At 37.2% G+C, this 23,054-nt stretch overlaps 1 protein-coding gene across 1 annotated transcript; it reads left to right on the top strand.

Moving 5' to 3' along the window:
• The first annotated feature begins 1,137 nt into the window (after nucleotides 1-1,137).
• Nucleotides 1,138-22,183, top strand: NEDD1 (NEDD1 gamma-tubulin ring complex targeting factor). Its single transcript, XM_068191675.1, has 14 exons — nucleotides 1,138-1,281; nucleotides 3,162-3,256; nucleotides 4,625-4,741; nucleotides 5,911-6,051; nucleotides 10,954-11,183; nucleotides 12,062-12,263; nucleotides 13,171-13,357; nucleotides 15,906-16,037; nucleotides 16,216-16,257; nucleotides 16,687-16,910; nucleotides 17,637-17,769; nucleotides 18,061-18,217; nucleotides 20,536-20,602; nucleotides 21,267-22,183. Exons 1-14 carry the CDS (start codon nucleotides 1,146-1,148, stop codon nucleotides 21,369-21,371), a joined length of 1,968 nt encoding a protein of 655 aa, XP_068047776.1. The 5' UTR covers nucleotides 1,138-1,145; the 3' UTR covers nucleotides 21,372-22,183.
• Nucleotides 22,184-23,054: the final 871 nt, after the last annotated feature.

Raw genomic sequence — 23,054 nt, 5'->3', positions numbered from 1 at the left:
GTTGGGCGCGGCGCGGCAAGTGGGGCCGCGAGCGCGCGGCCGGGCCCAGCCGGGGCGGGCGGAGCCGGGGCCGGGCCGGTCCCGTCCCTCAGGCGGCGCTGGGCCGGGGCTCGGGGCGAGCGGCGGGGGCTCGGCCTCGTGCCCGCCCGGCCAGGTGCGCAGTGCCGTGGGGAAAGCGCGGGAGCGGGGCCGGGGCCGGGCGGTGGCGATGCCGGGGGGCGGGGTGCGCCGAGCGGCTCCGCCCGCGGCCTCCGGCGCTGAGTTGCGGCGCGGGAGACAAGCTCTGCGTGAGGCGGGAGCAGCGGCTCCGCGGGCTGCTGCCCACTCGTGGACCCTGAAGTTCTTAGGTAGTTTTGTGAGCGTTAACACTCCCGGCGGTAAGAATGAATGGCATAAAGCTGTGTGGAAGCGTCCCGCAGACTTTGGCTGAGGGGTGTTTGTGTTCTCAGCTGAAGGGAAGGCTCACGTTTACTGTCCTCTTCTGTTGATAGTTCAGAATTACCAGGAATAAAAAGCTGAGAGTCAGCGCTTCAAACCAGGCACCGGTTAACCTGGCTTTAAGTCTTCAAAGGTATCAGTCAAAATAAGTAGCAGTACATTGTTCTTGGCCTTTTTTCTTCGCAGGGTTTTGTAAGGTGCGATTAAAGGTGACTCGTTGTCGCTTGTATTCAGCTGTCAAAGGTTTAGTTCAAAGGATTCTCGGATGTCTTCTTTGGAGTGGTGAGGTGAACGCTGAAGTGAGTCCTTTAGGTCCGTACTGCCAGCCTTGCCCTGCAGCAGTTTGATTCTGGTTTGTGTATCCCCATCTACTGGTGGGAAATGGGTCCTTCAGATACTCGGGGCTTCCTGCTAGGCAGCTGTGAACTGTAGAGAGATAAAGGCTTCATTTTAGTCTCTTCATGCCATAGAGGGCCTGGCTTTGTGAGAAAGAAATCACGCATTTCCTGCCAGAGTTCAAGTAGCAAAGGCTTGGAGTCTGCTGCTTTCACTCGTGTGTACAGCTAACTGTTTAACTCTCCAAATAAATGGTGCAGTTATCAAGAAAACTTCAACTGTATCATTTAAAATTGTTAGGTTGCCTGGTTGATTTTTAAATTTTTTGTATTTTCACTTATTCGTTTATTTCTGCCAAAGCAGGTGCAGCCATGCAAGAAAGCATACGTTTTGCATCATCAGGAGATGATATTAAAATATGGGATTCCTCATCTTTCACTGTGGTGGAGCAGTTCAACCCACATATGCCCTCACATCCAGTCAGTTCACTGTGCTGGGCCAGCAATAGTATCCTTTACAGTTTCAGCCATATTTCTGTGGGTGTTCTGCAAAATTCCAGTGTTTTTTTTTTTTTTTTTCCTTTTTTTACAGAAGTGTTTGTAAAACACAGGCCTGATGCATTTTGAAGTCTTGCATAAAAATACTGGTATCTGTTTTGACCAAAGTTTTGTGTTTCCTCGTGTTGAAGGGATTTACAGAATGAGTTCATGATGGTAAATAATGCTGAAGCAGTTTCTCATCTCAGGAGCTCCCACTTTTCTAATGGCTGTAATGTGCCTGAATTGCCTGCCAACTGTAAAGCTTACTCATTTGTTTCTTCAGCAGTTGATTATGATGCTCGCTTTCAAGACAGTGCTTAATTAACCGACAAGCTGGAGCAAAGCAACTGCTGGTATAGTAAAATTTTATACATAGTATAGTGAGGAAAACTGTAATCAAAGATTTTTTTTTTCATAGGACAGCTTCTTGTTGATTCTGATGATCTTTGATAGTGTTCACTTAACCTCTAAGCACTGGTTTTCTTTCCATTGCTTGTAGCATTTGGAGAGGAAGCACAAACCTGTTGTGTAGATAAAACATTCATGGGATGGTGGTGGTTTGTCATCCAAATGGATCTGACCCATTTAGGTCTTTCACCTCTGACTTGGAAGCCAAGGAGTTCTTGGATAATGATACAAGGGGCTAAGTGTTAGATGAACATATGACAACTCTCAGTGGGCTGTCAGGTAAATTACTTGTGTGGCTGTCACGGGAGAAGGTGGTGGTGCCTCATCTGGATGTAGGAGGCCAGGATGCTGGCACACAGCATATGAGTCCTGCAAGTTCTGAATGTCTGTCCTCAAAGTTAATGTATGAGGAAAAATGGTTACACCAACTGGAACACAAATGAATGTTTTAGCTATGGAGCTTGCAGAGAATTTGAAGCACAGATATGATGTTTTCATGTGTATGCATACACACTAGGATGTGTTTAGTAAACTATCTACAGACAGTCTGTCTTACATGCTTTCTTCTACCAAGTCTCCTCTTCATCTCCCAGAACTAAAGCAATGAAGTACTTTATAGACTTTTCAGCTTGTTAAGGATAAAGCATTAGTTCTGGTTACGCATAGTTCTGTAAAATTATACAAACGTGCCTTAAAATAATGAAAGCAATAGCAAGCACTATGCTGCCTACTGGTTCTGTTGTGTTAAATCCAGCCAATTAACCTGTGTTATTCTTTAATGAGCAAATGCAAAATCACAATGGGCATTGGCCAGAGGACTGAATGATTACTCAATTTGCTTGGTGACAGTGCAGATGCAGTTTTCCTGCTTTGTAATTCTATAAATGTTCGTATTACTTTGGAGTACTTGGTTTCATAAAAGGTTCTTTTTGGGCTTTTGTTTTTCTTCTCTCAGTACAGAGTGGGAGAAACTGGCAACTGCTCTTTGTACTCTAGAAACTGTATAGTGAAATAGTCTGACATTTGTCATGACCGGGACCATTCTTTAAATCCATGGTCTGCTAACAGCCACAGACATTCCTTTGAACTAGTGATAAATGGGGCTCTTACTTGGGGGTGTGGGGAAACAGAATTGTAGACTGGATAAGCTGCCTTAGTGGTAAAGAGCTCTTAAATAATACCTACCTGGCAGATATTTCTCGTATTTTCTATCAAAGAAATTGCTGTCTGTCTTGTATTGGCAAGTAAGGGCTGTAGTTAATTCAAGAGCTTCTTAATGAAAGCTTGGAAAATAGCCTTATGTTTCTGTTTCTAGGTCCCTTCAAGGTCCAGTGCTTTAGACTGTTTAGCCAATCTGTCTTCTGTTCAATAAGGGAAACTTCCTGTTGCTTTTATTAATCACCAGTATCCTACAATTATGTTCCTTAACTTGTGACAAAGATAGATACCTGGCTACTGCTTCTGCTGCTGGTGATAAAATAATTGTTTCAAGCTGTAAAAGCAAACCTGTCCCACTCTTTGAAATAGCTGAAGGAGTAAGTATGAATAATGCTTTTCCCTCATTTTTCCCCCAGTTCACTTGGTATCCTTTGTGTCTCACATCTGTTCTGCATATAGGGATCAATGTAATTTTAGTATTGTTAGAACTATGACACATATGTAAAAACATTTCCTTGTGTATTGTTAAACACATATAAAAGAGTGGGGGCAATAGTGCTTTTAAAACAGTTCTGTCAGTAAGAGGGTACAGATGCAGTTGTGCAAATGTGGTAACTTGAGGCAGTCATGGTTCAGATGTGATCAAATGTGTAGTAGATGGAATAGCTCAAGTTTGAACACCATTTTCCAGCTTCAGCTCTCAGTATTGTCCATGCCTGTGAATTGTACACTGGAAAACATAAGAGTCTATGGAAGGGTTGTTCTTGGAGCATACATGTGCCAGCTTGTATTGCAAGAAACAAGAGAACTTGTGTTGTGTTCAAGGTTTTTTTTTCCCTAGTTAAATGGAAGTGTGGCACTTTAAAAAGCTGGACTTAGTTTTAGAAGAGTCTCTTCACATGGTCACTTAAATAGCTTGTTAGTGTTCTAAACCATTCTAATTATTCTCCCTGAATAGCTGTTGTAATGCTAATTTGGACTGGAAATTTTCTGAAAAGTTTTAGGAAGCTGAAGCAAAGGTGGAGTGTTTGTCCTGAAGATTTCACTAAATTTGATCTATAACTAATGCAATCCCTTGCAATTTTATCATGTCAATAATTAGATGGACTTGTTTTTTCTTCAATCAAATCTTGAGAACTTAAAAGTGAATTTTCAACGTGATGGAACTGAATAATAATTTGTTCTCAATGTAGGCCTATCATTAAGATTGACCTTTTTTTTTCAAAAACTGGAACTTCAGTGATTATTTTAAAAAGAACCACTTAACTGAATTATGAGGTTTGCTGCTATAATATTCCCTGTAATGTTTAGGGAAGTATGTAACTTAGACAACTTCTTGATTTTCTTCTAAAGACTTTTTTTTCTTTAACTTAGGATTTCTTTAAAAAAACCTGATTGCCTCAATAAAATACTATGATTGCTCTTTATGGAGCTATAATTTAAAGGGAGAATGCATATTGGAGGAAAAGGTGCCAAAAAATTTAAAATAGGAATGGGGAAATGCGAGTATTTGAAGGTGTAGTAATTAATAAATTTACATGTTAAAGTATATTAAATATATGTCCAAACTAGACTTGATTTTAAATGCCTTTTGATAGGAAATGGCTGTAGAGTACGAATAGGTCTGTCTGTCAGTGGGACTATTTGTACTGATGAAACTGGAAACACACATCAATGTGCTTTGAAGTAGATTTGAATAAATCCCTTAATTATCTTTAGCATACGTTTTCTTCTTTCTCCATTAGGCAAAACAGACATGTGTGAGCTTGAATTCTAGTTCTTCATATCTCGTCAGTGGAGGCCTTGATAACACAGTTAATATCTGGGATCTGAAGTCCAGAAAGATTTACCGCAGCCTGAAGGTAAGTTTGGCAGAGGAAGAGCTGTAGCTTTCCACTCCCAGGTTTTGCTGCTAACTGTAAAAAATGTACTTTCTCTAAGTCTGATGTCTGTCTGTATCAAGGTCACAGGTAGGAGCTAACACACATCTGGGTCTTGTTCAAGTTTGTGTTCTTTATGTGCTGTAAATAGCAAATTTAACAAACATATGTAACTTGGTGTTTTCAGAGTACAATTCTATAATAATACGTGTTTACATTTCCAGAATAGACTTCTTATTTTTGCAAATTTTTGTTGGGGTTGCCTGATGGGGATTTTTTCCAGGAGTTGCATTCCAGGTAGTTGCTGGTTTTGATACGTTAAATGAGAAAACACTTCTGTATTTGTGGAATACTGTAGCAGAACTAATGTGCAAAACTGGGAGATGGCTGTCTTCTAACTGATCCAGTATGAATTCTCTAGAACTTTTTTATGGTGCACAAAACGTAGGATGGCTTAATATCTTTCCCACGTGCCTTCAGTAGATGGTTTGCCCTTATTTAGCACCACTGTTTTAAGACTACGAAACTTCAGCTTTGATTTATACTTTTTTTCTTGGGCTTTCAGAGTTACAGTTGGAAACAAAACCTCTAGGTATCCAATACAATACTTTAAATATCTATTCCTAACTTTTGGGTTAGAAGTACTTCATTGTCTTCCCCTATATAGGAATATAGGGGAAAAACTAATGTGTTCATTATACACAATATTATCACTGTGAATGACTGTACTGAAAAGCTGGTTGGTAAATACATGTGTTACGTCTAAAAGTGACAGAAGGGGAAGTTGTCAATAGTACATCAGATTGACAGAAAGTATATTCAAATACCACTGGTTTCTGGTAGACTTCACTTTTAAAATAATGTTCATAACACCTGTAATAAATATGGCTCTGGTTGTCATATTAAAATATTGCATATAATTATGTGTTCATCTTTACTATTTTATTAAAACCACCAATGCAAACAATCAGAGAGTGGTTATGATTCATCTTTGGTATATTTTGCTGCTGTTTTCTGTGATATTCCATAGCAACTCTTAAATCTTTCAAATGTTACTAGATGGTCAGAAAAATAAGTTGAAGTTTTTTTGCAAAAGCATAAATTAAGAAGAATGTCTTTAACACTCTCCCTCTAACCTCCCTTTCCCACAGGATCATAAAGATGAAATCACATGTGTTGCATATAATTGGAATGATGGCTATATTGTTTCTGGATCTTTGAGTGGTGAAATCATCCTACACAGTGTTACCACCAATTTATCAAGTAGTCCCTTTGGTTATGGCAGCAGACAGGTAGGCTGTCTATGTTATTGTCTATGTCTTTCAGGTACTAAGCTTAATTTGCAATCTTTAGCAATTGAAAGTACATATCAATGGCTTTTAAGTTTTGGTATTCTGTTTAATTTTAGTTTTTAAGAGTGCCCTTAAGGAAAGGAGAAACAGACTGCTGTGTGCATTATAGCCTTAAATACTAGGGGCGTCGAAATACAAATTTCTCAAATGCCTTTTTTTCAATATGGGTTACAGCAAATTTTACTTGGTAGACATTGGCTCCTCAAGAACAAACTTTTAGATATTTTAGAAGTGATTAAAGCACAGTTGGCTTTACAAAACAAAGCAGAATTTCAATTCACTGCTCAATGTATATTGTTGCAGAGGGCAAAGACCATGCAGACTGGGTTCTAACTTATTCAAAGCTATCTGTACAGGAGGGATGAATATGAGTCTGTAATTAGAAATAAGTTTATTTAATCTGGAGATTAAAATTGCACAGATGCTCAAAGAGAAAAATAATGAGGTTTTATCTTACCTACTTAGGTGTTTAGTTAGTATTTGGGAGAACTAGTTTGAAGGAAGATTGTGCACAAGGCAAACAAAAAACATATGTACTACCTAAGAACCTTGGTAGGGTTTGCCACTGCAAATCCTTTCTGCAGGCTCAAAAGATATTAAAAGAATTAGTGGATATCACAAGGGCAATTCCCTTGTTACAAGAGCATTTGCAGTAGTAAATGAGCTGTGTTGTCCCACTGGAAATTCCAATGTGTGCTCTTAGTGAGAATTGTCTTGTTTTATGGATAGCCATGTATTTGAGTTCTAGGCATGCTTTCATTTTTTACTGAATCTTTTTTACAGAAGTTGGAGCTGCCTGGGGGATGCAGAACTGTTGCTTTGGTCCTAAACCTGACCTTTAATGTTGCAAGGAATGCTGAAGTTGTGACTTATTCCTTTTCTGTTACTGCAACAGCTTTTTCATTCTTAGATTGCAGATAGTGTCAAATTAAATTCTTCTCCTGTCTCGCATGAACAGTATAACGTGGTGAAAAATCTCTTACAATCTCACAGCATCTCGAGAATTATGGTATACTTTCCGATGAAAAATCTCTGTTAAATTTAAACTATTTCTGCTCCTAGGTGCTGCAGTGTCTTTGATCCATCGCCAGTCTCATACTTACATTGAAGCAAAATTGTATTTCATACTTGGTTTGATCTTAAAAATCCATCTATATAGTCAGGTCATTTTTCTGATTTTATTGTTACGATCTTATGAGGAACGTGTATGCGAGGCAGGAGCAGGGAGGTCCATGGCTGGGTTATGCAGCTGAGGTGAATATCCAGAGTGCAGACTATGCTACTAGTTAATTGAAAAATGAAGAAATTCTTGTGAGGATGATTTGCATGAACCTGTTTGATATATTCAATTCTTTCCACCAGAAAGTGATTAGGAGTAAGAGATACGCCGTGAATAACTATTTTGTCAGATGAAATCAAGAAGTCTGCTGCAAAGCTGAGTGACCTTTAGGATGGATAAAGATATTTGATGTGTTAAAGTAATTGCAAACAAAAAGCTCCTGTTCACATTCTAAAGGGTTTACAACATTTTCTTAGGGAGGGCAGTTATTTGATTATAGCTTTCATTTAAAGTGGAATTGAGCTATGATTTTGTAATGAGTTGGCTAGTTGGATGTCCCAGTTTACCAGCTTGTCTTTGATCCTAAAAATATTCTTTACTTTTATGTGCAGAAATGGCTCTATTATTGTTTGGGGTTTTAATTGACGAATTGGAGAATTAATTCTACAGTGAAGAAAATATCTGAAGACTTGTGTAATTCTGTTAAATTTAAAAGGCCTTTACTTGTTTTATAGCTTAGGGGCCAGGTTTCCTTAAGAATAAACTTGAATAGATAAACAGTGTATTATACTGTTTGATCCTGTTACTAGTTTTCTGGCTTAGGAAGGGTCACCACTCCATAGTGACTTTTTTTAGAATTGAGGAATTTGAAGTCTAACTAACCTTAAAAATTTTAGCTTGTCTGTGTTTGATTCAGCATGATGGAATGTAGTTTCTGTGCCAGTTAATTTCTCATATTGTGTAGATTCTACAAGTAGTAGAATAGCCCAAGGTTGCCATGCTTTCTCTTGACTTCAAACAAAATTCTTTTCATAGGAGCAGTGGCCTATATTCTGTTAATTGATTTTAATTTAGAACACCTTTGTGTTCTATTAGAATTGAGTTCTTGCAGAGTTGTTTGCAGATCCCATAATTTGTCTTTGCTATTGGCATTCATTTAGACTACCAGATTCTTATCTGCTTGCTGTTGTGAGGCTAAATTAAGGTTTGTTTCAAAATATAATGTTTGTACAAGTCTTCACTGCCTGATGCAATTCTCCTAGCAACAGGATTTAGTTTATCTGTTTGAACAGCTGGCTGATTTGTAAAGGAGTGTGATGGATTCTGGCCACTCCATACAGTGAAAAGTTTGTAAGCTTTTAAAGCTAAAAGTAGGGAGCAGTGGTAGTATAGGGAATGCAGGTATCTGAAAGAAAATGGAGAACTTGCCCAGACCTGTGAGGGTAAAAGGATAAAGGAGAAGAGGAAATGGCTGACTTGGTAGGATAGCAAAGGCGGTTTGAGAAGAGCTAGAAGAGAGTAATCTTGGTGGGCAGAAGGACAGGAGAGAGAAAATGAAACATGAGCAAATGCCAGGGCAATAAGGAGGAAGGTATTTGGAGGTGAAGAGTTGAGAGAACTGTGAAGGTCAGGAATATTTCCCATGTAGATCCTGTTTGTAGTTAAAGCTGTTACTCCTGAATCTCTCTGTATTTTTTTCAATGTAAACAAACAGAAAAATGATTATAAAATTGTGACCAGTAGAGGACCATATTAATGATGAAGAGTTGTGCTCATTCCTATTTGAATATGCAGTTGAATATGCCACCTCTTTAAAGCAGGTTGAAGCAATTTGGCTTCCAGCAAGGTACACAATACAAGTGCTGGAAATGATGCTGGAAGAATATGAAACAACACATATCTCCATTAAAATGAAGTTAAAGACAGAAATAGGATAAAGGCCAGTACAATATGTTGTGGTGTGGTCTGTGCCAGAATACGACAATAGCTTTTTGAGAGCATTTTCAGGCAAATAAAATATTTCAGCAGTCATTGGACTGGACTTGAATAAAGTACTTGATAAAGTGTTTTGTGAGAAAATACTAGGAAGGATGGGTAAGAAACTCATTATATTGATAAATCAAACAAACATTTTCTTTCATTATCTGTCTTGTTTAATATTTTCAGTAGTGCTTATGATAGTAGAAGTAAGGTCAACAAAACTGGGGAAGGGTCTGGAGCACAGGTCTTGTGAGGAGCAGCTGAGGTGATTGGGGTTGTTCAGCCTGGAGAAAAGGAGTCACGAGGGGACCTTATTGCTCTCTACAACCACCTGAAAATTAGGTGCTAGCAAGGTAGGGATTGGTCTCTTCTCACAGGTTGCAAGCAATAGAAGAGAAAATGGCCTCAGGTTGCACCAGTTTAGACTGGACATTAAGACAAAATTCTTCTCTGAAAGGGTAGTGAGGCATTGAAACAGGCTGCCCAGGGAAGTGTGGAATCATCATTCCTGAGAGCATTCAAAAAACACATAGCATTTAGGACATGGTTTAGTGGAGAACATGGCAGTGCTGGGCTAAGGCTTTGGACTTGATGATCTTTGAGATCTTTTCCAGCCTTTACAATTCTGTGATTCTAGGTAGAGCTATGGTGAAACCCAGTGGAAGGTGTTTGCCCATAAGAGAGGATTGTGTCAGTATCAAAAAATGGTTGAAACTATAGACACAGGAATAACTGTGACAGAGCAGAAATTAAGACACCAGATTTAGGGGACAACTGAGGCTCTTATTAGTGTAGGATTTCAAAATTCCCAAGGGAAAGGAGTTGGATTTCTTAATATAAAATGGCAGTTACTGAAACAGACTCAAAAAAGAGCAAAATATTTTGAGGATCATAAAAGATTTTAGTTGTTCATATTCAAGAAAGGTTCATACTGGGAGAGTTGCAAAAAGACTGATGGTACTGAAAAAACAGTCCTGGTGGAATAATTTTTTTTTTAATAGCAAAATAAAGCCCGAAGGTGGGTGAACTTGCTGTTCTTTAAAATGGGATAGCAACACTGAGGATTTAGGAAACTGATTGTAAGGGCATTATGGTCCCAGTAGTGAATAGATGCTGCTGGGTCATAAGTAAAATTAATCAGGTCATTGAGCACTGTAGTATTAGAACAGTGAGCTCTGAAGCAATGTGCTGGAAACAAAATACCTTTTCTGAAAGGCAAGTTAAGTTCCTGGTTCTGCAATAGCAAGGCTGTGTGTGATAAACCACACATTATCCTCTTCTGTGGTCTTAGTCCACAGGTTGAAGTCTGTTCTGTAGGACCTACATACTTGCTGAACTCTGGAGTCGGTGTGTCTTATCAAATTGGCTGATATCCAAGTACCTCAAGTCAGTGAAGGGGAATTAAGTTTAACATTATTGGCATTGGCAGAAGACTAGTTGGTGAAATAATGTACCTTTTCACTCCTTTAATTTTAGATGTGTTGTGGGGGTTTTTTGTATGAAGGCATGATGTTTGCTGAAAATTTAAGAAACTTTTCTGGAAGTTACATTTTTCTTCTCCTTAATGCTGATCAGCTCATATGGAACCCCATAATAGTAAAAAAGAAAGTCTCACCCCCAATAGCAAAAATGGCATCTGACTGCAAAAATTTTTTTCCTACTTTTACTATTTATATTTCAGAGTTGTAAGCCTTCATAGACTACTTTAAGTTTGTATTCCTAAACTCTTTGTGTCTTTAGAAAATAATTTAATATCATATTTAATATTGGTATTAAAATTAATTTTTATGTGTGTTTTACAGCCTATTCGACACTTGAAATATTCATCCTTTAAGAAATCCTTGCTGGGCACTGTTTCTGACAGTGGAAATGTAACTCTCTGGGATGTAAATAGCCAGAACCCATATCATAATTTTGAAAATACTCATAAAGCACCAGCCTCAGAAATCTGCTTTTCTCCAGTCAATAAGCTGCTGCTTGTAACTGTAGGTTTGGATAAAAGAATTATTCTCTATGACACTTTAAGTAAAAAGTGAGTATGTGAAAGACCTCTTGATTTTAGAAGATTCCTTGTTTGGGTTTTATAAACTGAAAAAACATGCATTATTATGACATGAATTATTTAATTCAGCCCCCATGCAGAATGGTTGAAGTGGTTGGCATATTGCTACTGGAGAACCTGTCCCATAGTCCATTTGGCTTTCTAAGTTAACAAACAAACAATTGAAAAACCCCAAGGCTTGTGGGAACTAATTGAAGTCCAGTTTATGGGTGATGTTCTCCAGTGTTTGTGTATGGGCTTTTCATGTTGATAGAGAGCAGTTAACTTCTGTGAGGGGCAGTACAGCCTGTGCCAGCCACCTGAGCTTAGCTTGCCTGCTTTTCCAGTTAAGATAAAAGATGTAACTGTGGTGCACAGAACTGCTGACATAGGGGAGAATATTGGATGAAAAAGCAGGAAGGATGGGAAATAGGTGATAGGACTTCGTAGTAAGAGGATGGGGTGGCGAGTGGTTTTGTGGGACATTGTTTTTAAAGTGAGTAGTGCTTTTACTCTAGCTGAATAAAAACAGGAGTCTGTTTTCATTTTGGAAGGATGCAAACTAAAGGATGCAAACTGAAGTTTTTCCTAGAGCTGTGGGAAGGGTAGAGTTGATAGGCTTGGGAAGCTAGAGGATGAAAGGATGTATGTAGTATGATTGCTGCTACAAATGATGGGACCAGTAAATAATGTTGGTGTTTGCTATTAAGAAGGCAATATGATCCTGTCTTCATGAAGTCTTTTGGGTCATATGCAGGTTTTTTCTTGTTAAGCATGAATGCTTAGTGTAAGCCTAATCCACTGTTTCTTATGAAAAGTCCATCTCATGAATTCTAGAATATTCATCCTGTCCCTTCTCATATTTGAAGGTTACTGACAACAATTGTAGCGGATTTTCCTCTAACCACAGTAGACTTCATGCCTGATGGTACTACTTTGGCTATAGGATGTTCCCGGGGAAAGATCTGCCAGTATGACTTAAGACAGCTGACATCACCAGTGAAAGCAGTTACTGCTCACAAAGGCTGTGTGAAGTGCTTACGTCTTCAGTTCAGCAGCTCTTTTTCCAAGGTATTTTTATTGTTCAGTATGCAGATTAATGAAAGCAATTATAAGTTTAAGTTCTGAAAAAAGTTTAGAATTCACTTTCTAAGCATTACAGATGCCAACAAAATGGGATCATACCAACATAGGAATTAAAAACTGCTTCGTCTTAACTGCTGTTTTAGGCATTGCTAATGTGGAATTTCCCCCACTTCTGGCCTCAGCGCAGGAATAAGTGGAACTTACAGTCTTCTAGGTTTTCGGGTGTGGATTTGCTACCTTTGCAGATCAGCTTATAGCACCTCTGGTTATTTGTAGGCATTAGCAGAAGGGTCTGTAATGGCCCTTCTGCTTAAGGAGGGCTGCTCACCTGAAGAGATTTTGTATGTCCTGTATATGGACTTCTGCTAGCACATACAAGCAGTGTAGAAGTTAATTAAATAACAGAGAAGACTTAAGAGGTTCTTCCAAGACTTAATTAGGCTCTACTCTGTCGAGAAACCCTGTGCTTCCATTTAGTGGACACTGAGAGAACCTTTGGAATGGATTCTTTACCACTCAGAGACTTTCCTTCTCCTCTAGCGCACTTGCTGCTAGTGGTTAACTATTCCTGTAAAATTTGGAGTCTCCAATACTGTAATCTCTTTTTTTCTGCTATGTCTAAACCTGGGATTAAAATTGAATCATGCAGGGTCACTCCACTGTTAAATTGTTGCTATCCTTGTGGAGGTCCTCACTGATGTTTCCCATGCTCTTTGAAGTTACATAAAGATACCCTTTATTATATTTATAAAGGTATATCTCCTAGGCAACCTTTGCAACTTGAACTGTTTTTTTTTTTACTGTTTTTAAAAAGGGAAGTATATTGTCTTGTATTTTTACTTCTGGCTGAAGGAATAATAACTTCTCATAATTGGTTCTATTTTTTCTTCAGTCTAACATCACAGGTTCTTCAAATAAACCTGTGTCCAAGAGAATAGAAGTCAAAGCTGGTAGTAATCTTGGAGGAATTCAAAATACTGGCATCAAAAACATTGCCTCTCAAGCATCAGCATCAGTTTCCTCTCATCTTACATTGGCAAATGAGAATAAGGGAGGAGAGATTTTTCAGGAGAAAACAGGTAATGTTGTGTTCCTACTCTTACAGTAATTGGCATAATGGGGAAGATGGAAGCAGTGTTTTGTGTTTTGACCATTACAGTATAAAAAATTTCACTGAGGGAAGGGCATTTGTTAGGAAGTACTGTGTGTATGTACCTGCACGTACAAATACTTTTTTTCCTCCCCACTGTGTAACACATGCTGTGAAACTGTAGGAGGTAAATTGGGTCCTACTATAAACTTAAGACACATGAAATCTTAAAATTGTGATGATACTGTGGAACTACGTCTTGCATTCTGACTTATTGCAGATTATCTTTATGTACATAATGTAGTTTCTGATGCAATGTCTGCATGGAATCCAGAGCTAAAGATTTGTAATTCTTGTAATGAAAAGGAGTAGCAGACCATATTAAAAAAAAAAAATAAAAAAAACCAACCTAGGAAAACACAGAGAAAAATAGCAACCAAGTCCAAAAACCCAAATGACAACTGAACTGTATTTTTGTGAGAGGCATGATTCCAGTATCACATGGTAGGAAAGATGTTAAATATAGTTACAAGTATGATTAGTTGTATAACTGTACTTGCTATCTGTGCCTCTGAAATTAACAAGTTCTTTGTAAGAATTCTGAGCATTCCAAAACTGCTACTGTGTGAAATGTACTCTTAAAATTTTATTTATTTCAAGAGTTCTGAAAATATCAAATCAGTAACACTGCTAGTTTGATTCTTCAAAAAAAAAAATCTTCAATCCATTTTAATGTAACAGCACTTTCCCCCTCCCTTTTAAAATAAGGAGAAATACATTTAGTAACAGTAATTAGTCAATAAGCACTGCAGTCCATAGGGATGTGTATTAATGACCTCCCTTGGGTATGCAGTGAAGTATGAGGTGAAGTAGAATGTTTCCTCTGTATAAAGTGTTGCTAATCAATATTACTGAATGGTGTGGAAATTTTTTTGGTTGAAACGTACGATTTATTATCTTTATTTGAAGATGTAATGGCTGTTACCCCTTAAAGAGGACCATGCATAATAAATAAATGTTTTAAGAAAGTAAAGACTTACCAAGCAAAACAGTTTTCTTTAATCTGAGTGTTAAATTTAAAAGTAAAGACCTCTGAATACTGCAGAAGATATGGTCTTTATGGTTAAAAATGGGAATGGATGAGATACCACAAACTTCATTTGTTGTCTGGAATTTCTTCTAGAACCTGTTCATAGGCTTTAACTTCAGAGAAATAAGGGACATTCAGTAAAGTAATCTGATAACATACTTAAACAAAACTGAGGATTTTTGTCACAGGTATTTTTAAGGTACAGAAGTATAAATGAAGTCAGAATATGATGAGAAACTTGGATGTACTTTGAGCTGGCTTCCCATAAACTCCCATTTACCAACTGTTCTCTGCTTTACGTACCTTACTACATTTATATTTCTGGGAATGGGTAAAAGTGCACAGGATATTTTAGCCCAATTTTATGCTTTTTCTACGTAGATACTCTAAATTCTGATGCACAGGTTGATGCTGCACTTCTGATTTGTCTCAGTATACCAAGTATTTACTTAACTAGCAAGTGCAATCCTGTGCTGATGTCACAATTGACACATCTGAAGGAGTGAAAAATGTAATATATTAATACATTTAAATGTGAAATCTTAAACATAACTCAAGTTGCACTTAATGTAAATACTTGGACATGATTAATTGTAGTCACCCACACAGTCATATTTGGATCGCTTCAACAAGTAATCCTATGTAGAGAAGTACTTGTAGGTTTTATGAACATTTTGTGAAATTATGGAAGTTATTTTGGTGGTTTTCTAAGCAGTTCAATTCCCATTCTAAAAACTGTATTTTGAATAATTATTGGGGATTTTTCTGGACTTAAGATATGCTTCCTTTCTTCAGACAACTGTCCTTGGTACCATGGATATAAAAAGCTTTTTTCCCCCCTGGATTGGGTCAGGGAAGGGGCTTGAGGGTAGAGTGAGGAAAGGTCTAGGAACAAGTTTGGTTGGGGTTTTTTTGCCTGCAGTTGTAACTTCAATTTTATTTTCTAATATTAGAATACCTAAGTTGAATTTCTAATATTAGAAATAAGCAGAAAATATACTAACACTAGGTAAGCTTTAAAAAAGGTGTTTCATATAATTTTCCTTGGAATGCTTAATGGCCCTAGTACAGCAGATTTTTTTTGTCTTGCAGAACAAATTTACATTTTTATCATCTGAATGTGGTTGCCTTATTAGCAGGAGGTGCAGTCACTAGTTTCACTTCACCTAACCCACCATAAAATTGCTGCACCCATCATATAGATTTCTCTGAGCATGGGTGGGTTCTCCAATTTTACTACCCTCCTCTTTAGCTTTTAGTTGTAGTCACCTTTGTTGACAGCCCAAATGAGGAATTTAATATTGACCCTCTAACTGGCATCTGCAGACGGTTCTGAAGTGGCTACTGGACTTCCCAAGTATCATGTTTAGTATGAGATTGTTTAGCCATAATGTATGTTATTTTTGGAAAAGGTCAATTACTAATGGAATGATATTGCCCTTTGAAGGTTTTCCCCATAGTTCCAGCTTGGATGTCATTCCATCTAAAGAAGCAGATCATGGGAAAAGTGCTGAATTAAGTAGTTTTGATGATTTGGGTCGAAGTAGTCTAGGAGATGTGTTCTCTCCAGTCAGAGATGGTAAGTTACTAATACTGGAATTTGTAAAGCATCATTCCTCTGCATGTAGTGTGACAAAATGTCACTTGTGATTTACTGACTGCTGTACCTACTTGATATTTTAATTTGTCTTTGGTTATGAACTTGGTGCAGTGATACAAATAAACACTTCATTTGTCTATTTTCTGCTGTTTTGTAGATGTTATTGCAAATAAAGTGACTGAAGATCCTCAAGGAAATGGTAAGCATATGCCAGTGATAGGTCTTTGGAGGTCTGTGCTAGTTCTCACATGCTGATTTTGTCATATCATTGAAAAAAACCAAAAAAACAAATGACCAAAGCAGACCCTGAAACAACTTTTCTGGGAATTGTCTGACACATTAAGAGACACAGCATGGTAACAGGAAGTCAGGAGTATGGTCCTAAAGTGATTGGGGTTTTTTCCCTTTATACAATTTATAGTGACACACAGAAGCTTTTCGTGTTTTATTACTTTTATAAGTTGAGGGCATCATAAGTTGGATGGAAGGATGTAGTTTTTTGTGGAGTACATTTTTTGGTGATTTCTTTTGTCAGTCAGTTTTGTATGAGTGTGCAGGCATTCTAACTGTGGGATAGATGTGGTGTGTTTATTGACCTGTGTGTTTCATCTTTCCCTTTTCATTTTAGGCTTGGATTTCCAGTCCTACCTGTTAGGTTTGGATTTTCTCCCACAGCCAACCAGTGCCTTTCCAATAAAAAGAAACCTAGTGGGCAGTAGTGCACAAGGGACACAGTCTAGCCCATTACATGCACTTGTGGGATCTCCAATTAAAGAAGAAGAAGAACCTCCAGAAACAGAGTCTAAGAAAATAAGTCTTGGAAAACAAGAATCTAAAGACATCTTGAAGCAGGTATTTTTGTTATGAGTGGTCTTTTTAGAATCTTGTCAGAATATTACTGCTTGAAGAAAAGAATGCTGAATAATGCCCAATCTGATTTTTATTTTGAATCTCTGTTCACACACTGTTAACACAAATCTGTAAAACCTTGTGTGATTTAGGTAAATTGGCCTTCAGCAATGGAAGATAAATGTATGTTTGTCTTAAATAAGATGAGGTTACATAAGTTCCCATGAAACAAAACAGGTAGCCTGAGGAGTATTTTGATTTTTCTAGAAAATCAAGAAGGATGGTTGCATCAGTATGATCGATTGTTGTATGTTAAGTCAGTTCCACTCTCTTCTTTCCCTGTTCTGCGTCTTCCTCTTTTTATTGAGTTATCTTTGATATGCCTTTGCACAGAGCTTAACTACTTTTTTCTCAAGAGCTATTGCTCTTGAGAAGTCTGAGTTTGCTAGGAGTGATACAACCTAGTCACAACATTTTTTATGTGAAAATCAGAAGCCCCTGCCTTTTGCAATTGCCTCTTTGTGCCTACTTGAGGCAATTTGGAATGTTTTAGCAATCCGTTTTTCAGATATCTTGCTCGGAAATGAAAAGCATGTATTTCTGAGCAGACTCCTAAGAGCAAAAATGTTTAAAGGTGCATTTTGGAAAACTTAGTCTTCAAGTGCAATTAGACAATTGTAACAAGTAGATTTAATGTTTAAAATTAAAAAAAAATATTTCTGTTGTCAGGTTTCAAAGTCAAGCTTATCAAGCATAGAACCTTCTCCACCATTATCTTCTCCTGATGTAAATGAGAAACTAATGAAGACTATTCAGGCCCATCCTGCATATGATATACCAGTAAATGGTACTACCTCAACAAGTAAGTTGATAATTTTGGCCCAGTTCTAGGTGTGGTTGGTTGTAAACTGACATGAAATCTGATAAAATGGACTTGATCTCGATTCTTTAAATCAAGCCAGCCCTCCTAAAATATTTCTAGTTGCCTCTGAAAAGACTAATTCTAAATCTGATTTGTTCTTTTTATTAAGCAATATTTGAGGTAAAATTAATTAAATAAATCATTATTTTTAAAAAGTATCAGTGTAATGCGGTATATGAATGGTTTTTATTTGTCTTGAGGGCTCTCAGTATTTTATTTTCAATTGTAAAGGTTCAAAGATAGCATCACCTGTCACTGCTGGAGTTGCAAGTTCGTTGTCAGAAAAAATAGTAGAAACCATTGGGAGTAGCAGACCGAATGCACCTCTGACAGCAATTCAAATAAACTTCATTCAGAATATGATACAAGAAACAATGGATGACTTCAGGTACTGGTGTTCCTGCAGAGTCTTTTGTTTTCAATGACATGTTTTCTTAATGAGGTGTTTCAGCATCTGCTCAAACAAATTTCTCTTTGGATTAGAAAATTACACCATTTATAGCCCTATTTTTGAAAAACTAGGTATGAAACTTAGTTTTTAATAGCTCTGATGACTAATTAGACTGATGCCTCTGAGGGCTGTTGGTGTATGACTTTGCTGATGTTTTCAGAATGAGTGAAAATTTCTCAGATGGTAAATTTAGTCTGCATAGCAAGTTCTCTACTCTTTTCCTGAAGCCTTGCATTGGTTTCTTTTCCTCCTTGCTCTTCTCCCTATCCCAGCAGGAGAAATTTCAAGTTGACAGTGGGGAGAATTTGACATAGCCAGTTGACTTGTGTTGGCTTTGCTTGTTCTTAACTTGGCATGTGTAAGCTGAAACAGTGTGTGTGTATTTCTGCTGGTGGAACTTTACATTGAAATAACATCTGTGCTGTAAGTGATGGTTGGTGTGAGCTTATTTTATGGATATCTAACCAACATTCCAATTGTCTTGAAAGAAGTCAAATTAACATATTATCATACTAGCAAATTAGTATATTTAGAGTGGAGTTTGAAGAAGGTGGAGAAGTTAAGAGAATCCTACCTAGGGTATCACTTCCCAAACTCAATTTAAGATGAAGTAGGTTGAATGGAGATGATGGAGAAGAATTGTGGGGCAGGGGAACTGCTGCTGTCTTGATGACAAAAAGCATAGCAAAGCTAGCTTAGTAGGTCTGTGTACTATGGCTGTTCTGTATCTGCCAACAGAAAAAATACATCTAATGTTATTTTATGTCTTTACATAAATGTAGTATGGTAAAACTCCCCTGGGATTTTTTGGCAATAAACACACATCTGATGAACACCTGTAACTGATGTAACTTAAAATGCAGTCTATGTATTGCAGATGTGTTTTCTTTTAAATCTATGTTCAGGCACCCCAGAGTTAGAAGTTATGCTTGCCAGTCTTCCAGTACCTCAGATTTGGAGCCTTAAATGTTGTGTTTCTCCTCTGACCTATACTTCCTGGAGTGTCTGGAAGGCTCTGCTGGCCCTTTTCCCAGTGTTAAATTGCAGATACATTTAAACTGATCATGAAACATTGTTCGTACTGTGGTCAGTAAGAGGGAAGCGAACTATTGTAAGCTTCCCATTGATGTAACTGCCTTTCACTTGCTGGAATCTGAGGAAAGGATTTTTATCTTCCTTGCCTGAAATTCAAGTAAAAGGGGGAAAAACTATGAACCTTCAGGAAAGGACCAGGAATAATATATAGCTCATTTGGTTCCAAAAAGATGTTTATTTCTTGATCTCCCTGTCTTTGGGAGATATCCTACATCTTGGGATTTATAGGATGCTAGCTGGTATCTATACTTGATACACTCGAAGAAGATTGCCTCCAGTAGGAGTTCTGTAGCACAGTAATCTGTGGAAAGAGAAGGTGAATTACAGCCTTTGGGTTTGCTGTAATTTTGAGGAAAGGAGAATGAAGTAAGATCTTTGTGTGCCCACTTAAGAAACACCTTGCTTTGTCAGGCCAGTGGTACCCATAGCACAGTACTCAGTCCCAGACAGCTGCCCTGTTCAGGAAGGACTTGTCAGCTTGCCTGCTTTTCTGTGAGCTGTTCTCCTGGTTCTTCCTCAGCTCCTGGAACTCTTGTATTAATGTCATGATCAGAGGCCATTTTCAAGCTTGGTTTTTGTAGTGTGGAATGGTTGTCCATGAATTAACAAATTCATGTCTACTTCACAGACAACACTGCCACTGCTTTTTATGTAGACTAACCTGCATTATTCCATGGTATTGAGAATAATGTATCATTTACCACAGTTGTGGTTTTGGGCATCTTTTACAAAAGACTGTTGAAAGTCATGTACTGAAAAGGTCTATCTTCAAGTACAGATAAATATCCTTCCCTGTAGTGCTTATGATCAAGGGATTGAAAATTAGCTTTGAATGGTAAAAATGAGAGGAGCTTATAGCTTGCAAGTGAAAAATAAATCACCATGTCTATATTTGTGTTTCTAAACTGAAAAGTCCTGCATCTTCTTATGTGCTGAAAAAAAAAAGATACTTATAAAAATCAGTATCATAACAAAAGTATTCCAAAATAAGCTGTAGAATATTATGTTTCATGGTCTAAGGGTTTATAGACTTTTGATGAATGAGGTGAGGATTTTGGTGAGTGAAGGTGAGGAATTGTGGAGTTTTGGGTGCTGAGGGTATGAGAGAGGCTGCTTCCTAAGTAAGTCTAAGCATCTTCCTTTTGCAATTCTTCCCCCAGAGAAGCATGCCATCGAGATATTGTAAATTTGCAAGTGGAGATGATCAAGCAATTCCATATACAGTTGGTATGTACAAGGACCATGATGGGAAATGTATTCAGCTTTCAATTTTGGTAATACTAAGGCATGCCATCTATTTTGTTTATAAAGACCAAGAAAGGGAGGATTTCATGTGAAGGAGCGGAAAAATATGAATGGGAATCTGTTAAATTGTTTTTTCTTTGATTAATAAAGGCAACCTAGGGGTTGAGTAGGTATGAATTCCATATTTCAAGTGTTACAAACAAATTCAGCTGTCCTTTGGAAAGGGCCAAAGGCTGGGATAAGGAGAAGATAGATGGAATTCAAATAGAAAGCTTCAGTTGTAGATACTGTATGCATACTGAGCTGTTCTGTATTCTTTAGCTTCACCTTTTTATGAATCTTTGTTCTTTTGATCTGCATTAAAAAGACCTTGTCTGGGTTCTGAGCATTTTAATGGAATCTGCATTAGTAGATTCTCATCCTGAAGAACTGCAAAATATCCTTTGATAAAATATTCACTAATGTTTTAATGATGAAAATACTGTATGTCAGCTTAAAAGGGAAAATCTTACTTTTCTTATCAAAAGTTTTTAAAAACAGAATTATCTACGTTATTTCATTTTTAAAAGAAATATGAAAGCCAATAGGATAAAACTGGAATTATTAACTTTATTGCTACTGATTGAGACTTTTTTCTTTTCTGTAGAATGAAATGCACGCTTTACTTGAAAGATACTCTGTAAATGAAAGCTTAGTAGCTGAAATTGAGAGACTACGAGAGGAAAACAAAAGACTGAAGACTCACTTCTGAAAGATTTACATTGCTAATTTTATTAGCCTGAACTCACTACAGGTGGTGTGTTGTCTCTGACAGATCATCTATCATCACTGAAGTATTGTTTGAAGACCTGTTACTATTTTGAACATGAATTTATTCTTCTAAATAACTGGTGTAAGATACTTGTTTGTAATTATAAAATTTGTAGCAGATAGGCACTGTATAAAGAACATTTGCATCCTCATGCTGACCATCTTGCAACGCAGCCTTCTAACAGAAAAACTCCAAGGACAAGCGTGGTATTGGAGTTTTAGCAATACGTAAAGTGCCTTTTCATAAACAAAATCAAACCAGGACAGATGCTTTTACTCTAAGAACTTTTTTATATGTACCTACTTTTCTATCTGCTTCTTTATTCTACTGCTGTCAGAAGCAATCACTACAGCTTGCCTTTTCAGATACTTTCCTGGAAGAAAAAGGGGAGTGAAAGCTCCTCTTTTGTGCACAACATGGAGTCTTGTTTACAAAGAGCTGGAAAGTACAGTAGTCAGTTAAGTTTATTTAGCTGGCAATCTCTCTGTCCTGAGATTGAAAAACTAGAGCTTTCAACTAGAGCTTGAAAATATTCCCAAATTCGGTGCCACAGTCTTTCTTACTGAATACATAAGTTTGTTGTTGCAAATGCTACATCAACTTCACAATGAGATTTTTTTGTTACAACTTTGGCTATGAATCTAGAATTCTTTTTATTTACATGTATTCGAATGTTGTCATAGCTTGTCTGATGTGAATGCAACTTTAGTCTTCAAAATGTAAGTATATTAATAATATAGCCATTAATAATACACTGATGTGTAATTGAAACCTTTCAGTCTGACTCAAGCACCTTTTGTGCCCAACCTCCCCTTCCATTGGTAGCGAACAACTCTTGATATGGAGCAGTCGTGTTGTAGTTTTGAGTCATGTTGGTTTAGCATTATTGTGGCCTTTTTCAGATAGCTGCATACCAAATCTATTATCTTGTATTACTAACAACCATTAAAGAGCAATCATTACTTCAGTAGCATGATAGTATCATACTGGTATGTCAGTATTTCTGAAATGAAGATCAGTAGGAAGTCCTGACTATTGAAGTGCATGGGATATTTGGCTTGGCCTTTATTTTGACAAGAAGATTAAATTAAAACTTCAATTATAAATTACTTTAAAATCAAATGCAAATTTTAAATTGAATTAAAAATTTCTCTAAAAGACTTCTTCTACAGGTGCTTCTTGCTATTTAAGTTTTTCTGGACACTTCTTAATTTTCCCTGTAATATTTGCTTGTTTCTTTTCACAAATTGAAAACTCAAGCAAAGTTGAAGAACATGGCAGGTTAATTATTTACAACATCTAGTGTTGAAATCCACGATGACACTCTGCTACTAAATGAATATATAAATAAATTAAAGCCATAATTTGTAGTGTAACTTATTTTTTTATGTTGCAAAACTAAAGAAAAACTCCAAACATGTCTATAACGTTTCCTTACCTTTAGCTTTTTTAAAAAAGAGAGACTTCCTTTTTTGATATCATTAAAAGAAAAACAGTCTTGTAGCAAAATGAGGGTGTTCAAGCAGCTTTTAATATTAGGGAAATTGCTTTAAATACCTGTAGTTCTACTACTTTTAAAAGCTTTTAAAAATATTTCTGTATCACATATAACTTCATATTGAA

Source organism: Anomalospiza imberbis, chromosome 5 (genome assembly GCF_031753505.1).
Source record: "Anomalospiza imberbis isolate Cuckoo-Finch-1a 21T00152 chromosome 5, ASM3175350v1, whole genome shotgun sequence".
Classification (NCBI taxonomy): Eukaryota; Metazoa; Chordata; class Aves; order Passeriformes; family Viduidae; genus Anomalospiza; species Anomalospiza imberbis.
Note: the sequence above shows the minus strand (reverse complement) of the source record. Positions and strands in the feature narration are given on the sequence as shown.

Bases quoted from the DNA above. Each gene is read 5' to 3' on its own strand.
- NEDD1 (XM_068191675.1), top strand. From the start codon at position 1,146: ATGCAAGAAAGCATACGTTTTGCATCATCAGGAGATGATATTAAAATA. The intron at 17,770-18,060 runs GTAAGTTGATAA...TCAATTGTAAAG, and splicing joins AAATGGTACTACCTCAACAA to GTTCAAAGATAGCATCACCT. The intron at 20,603-21,266 runs GTATGTACAAGG...TCTTTTCTGTAG, and splicing joins AGCAATTCCATATACAGTTG to AATGAAATGCACGCTTTACT.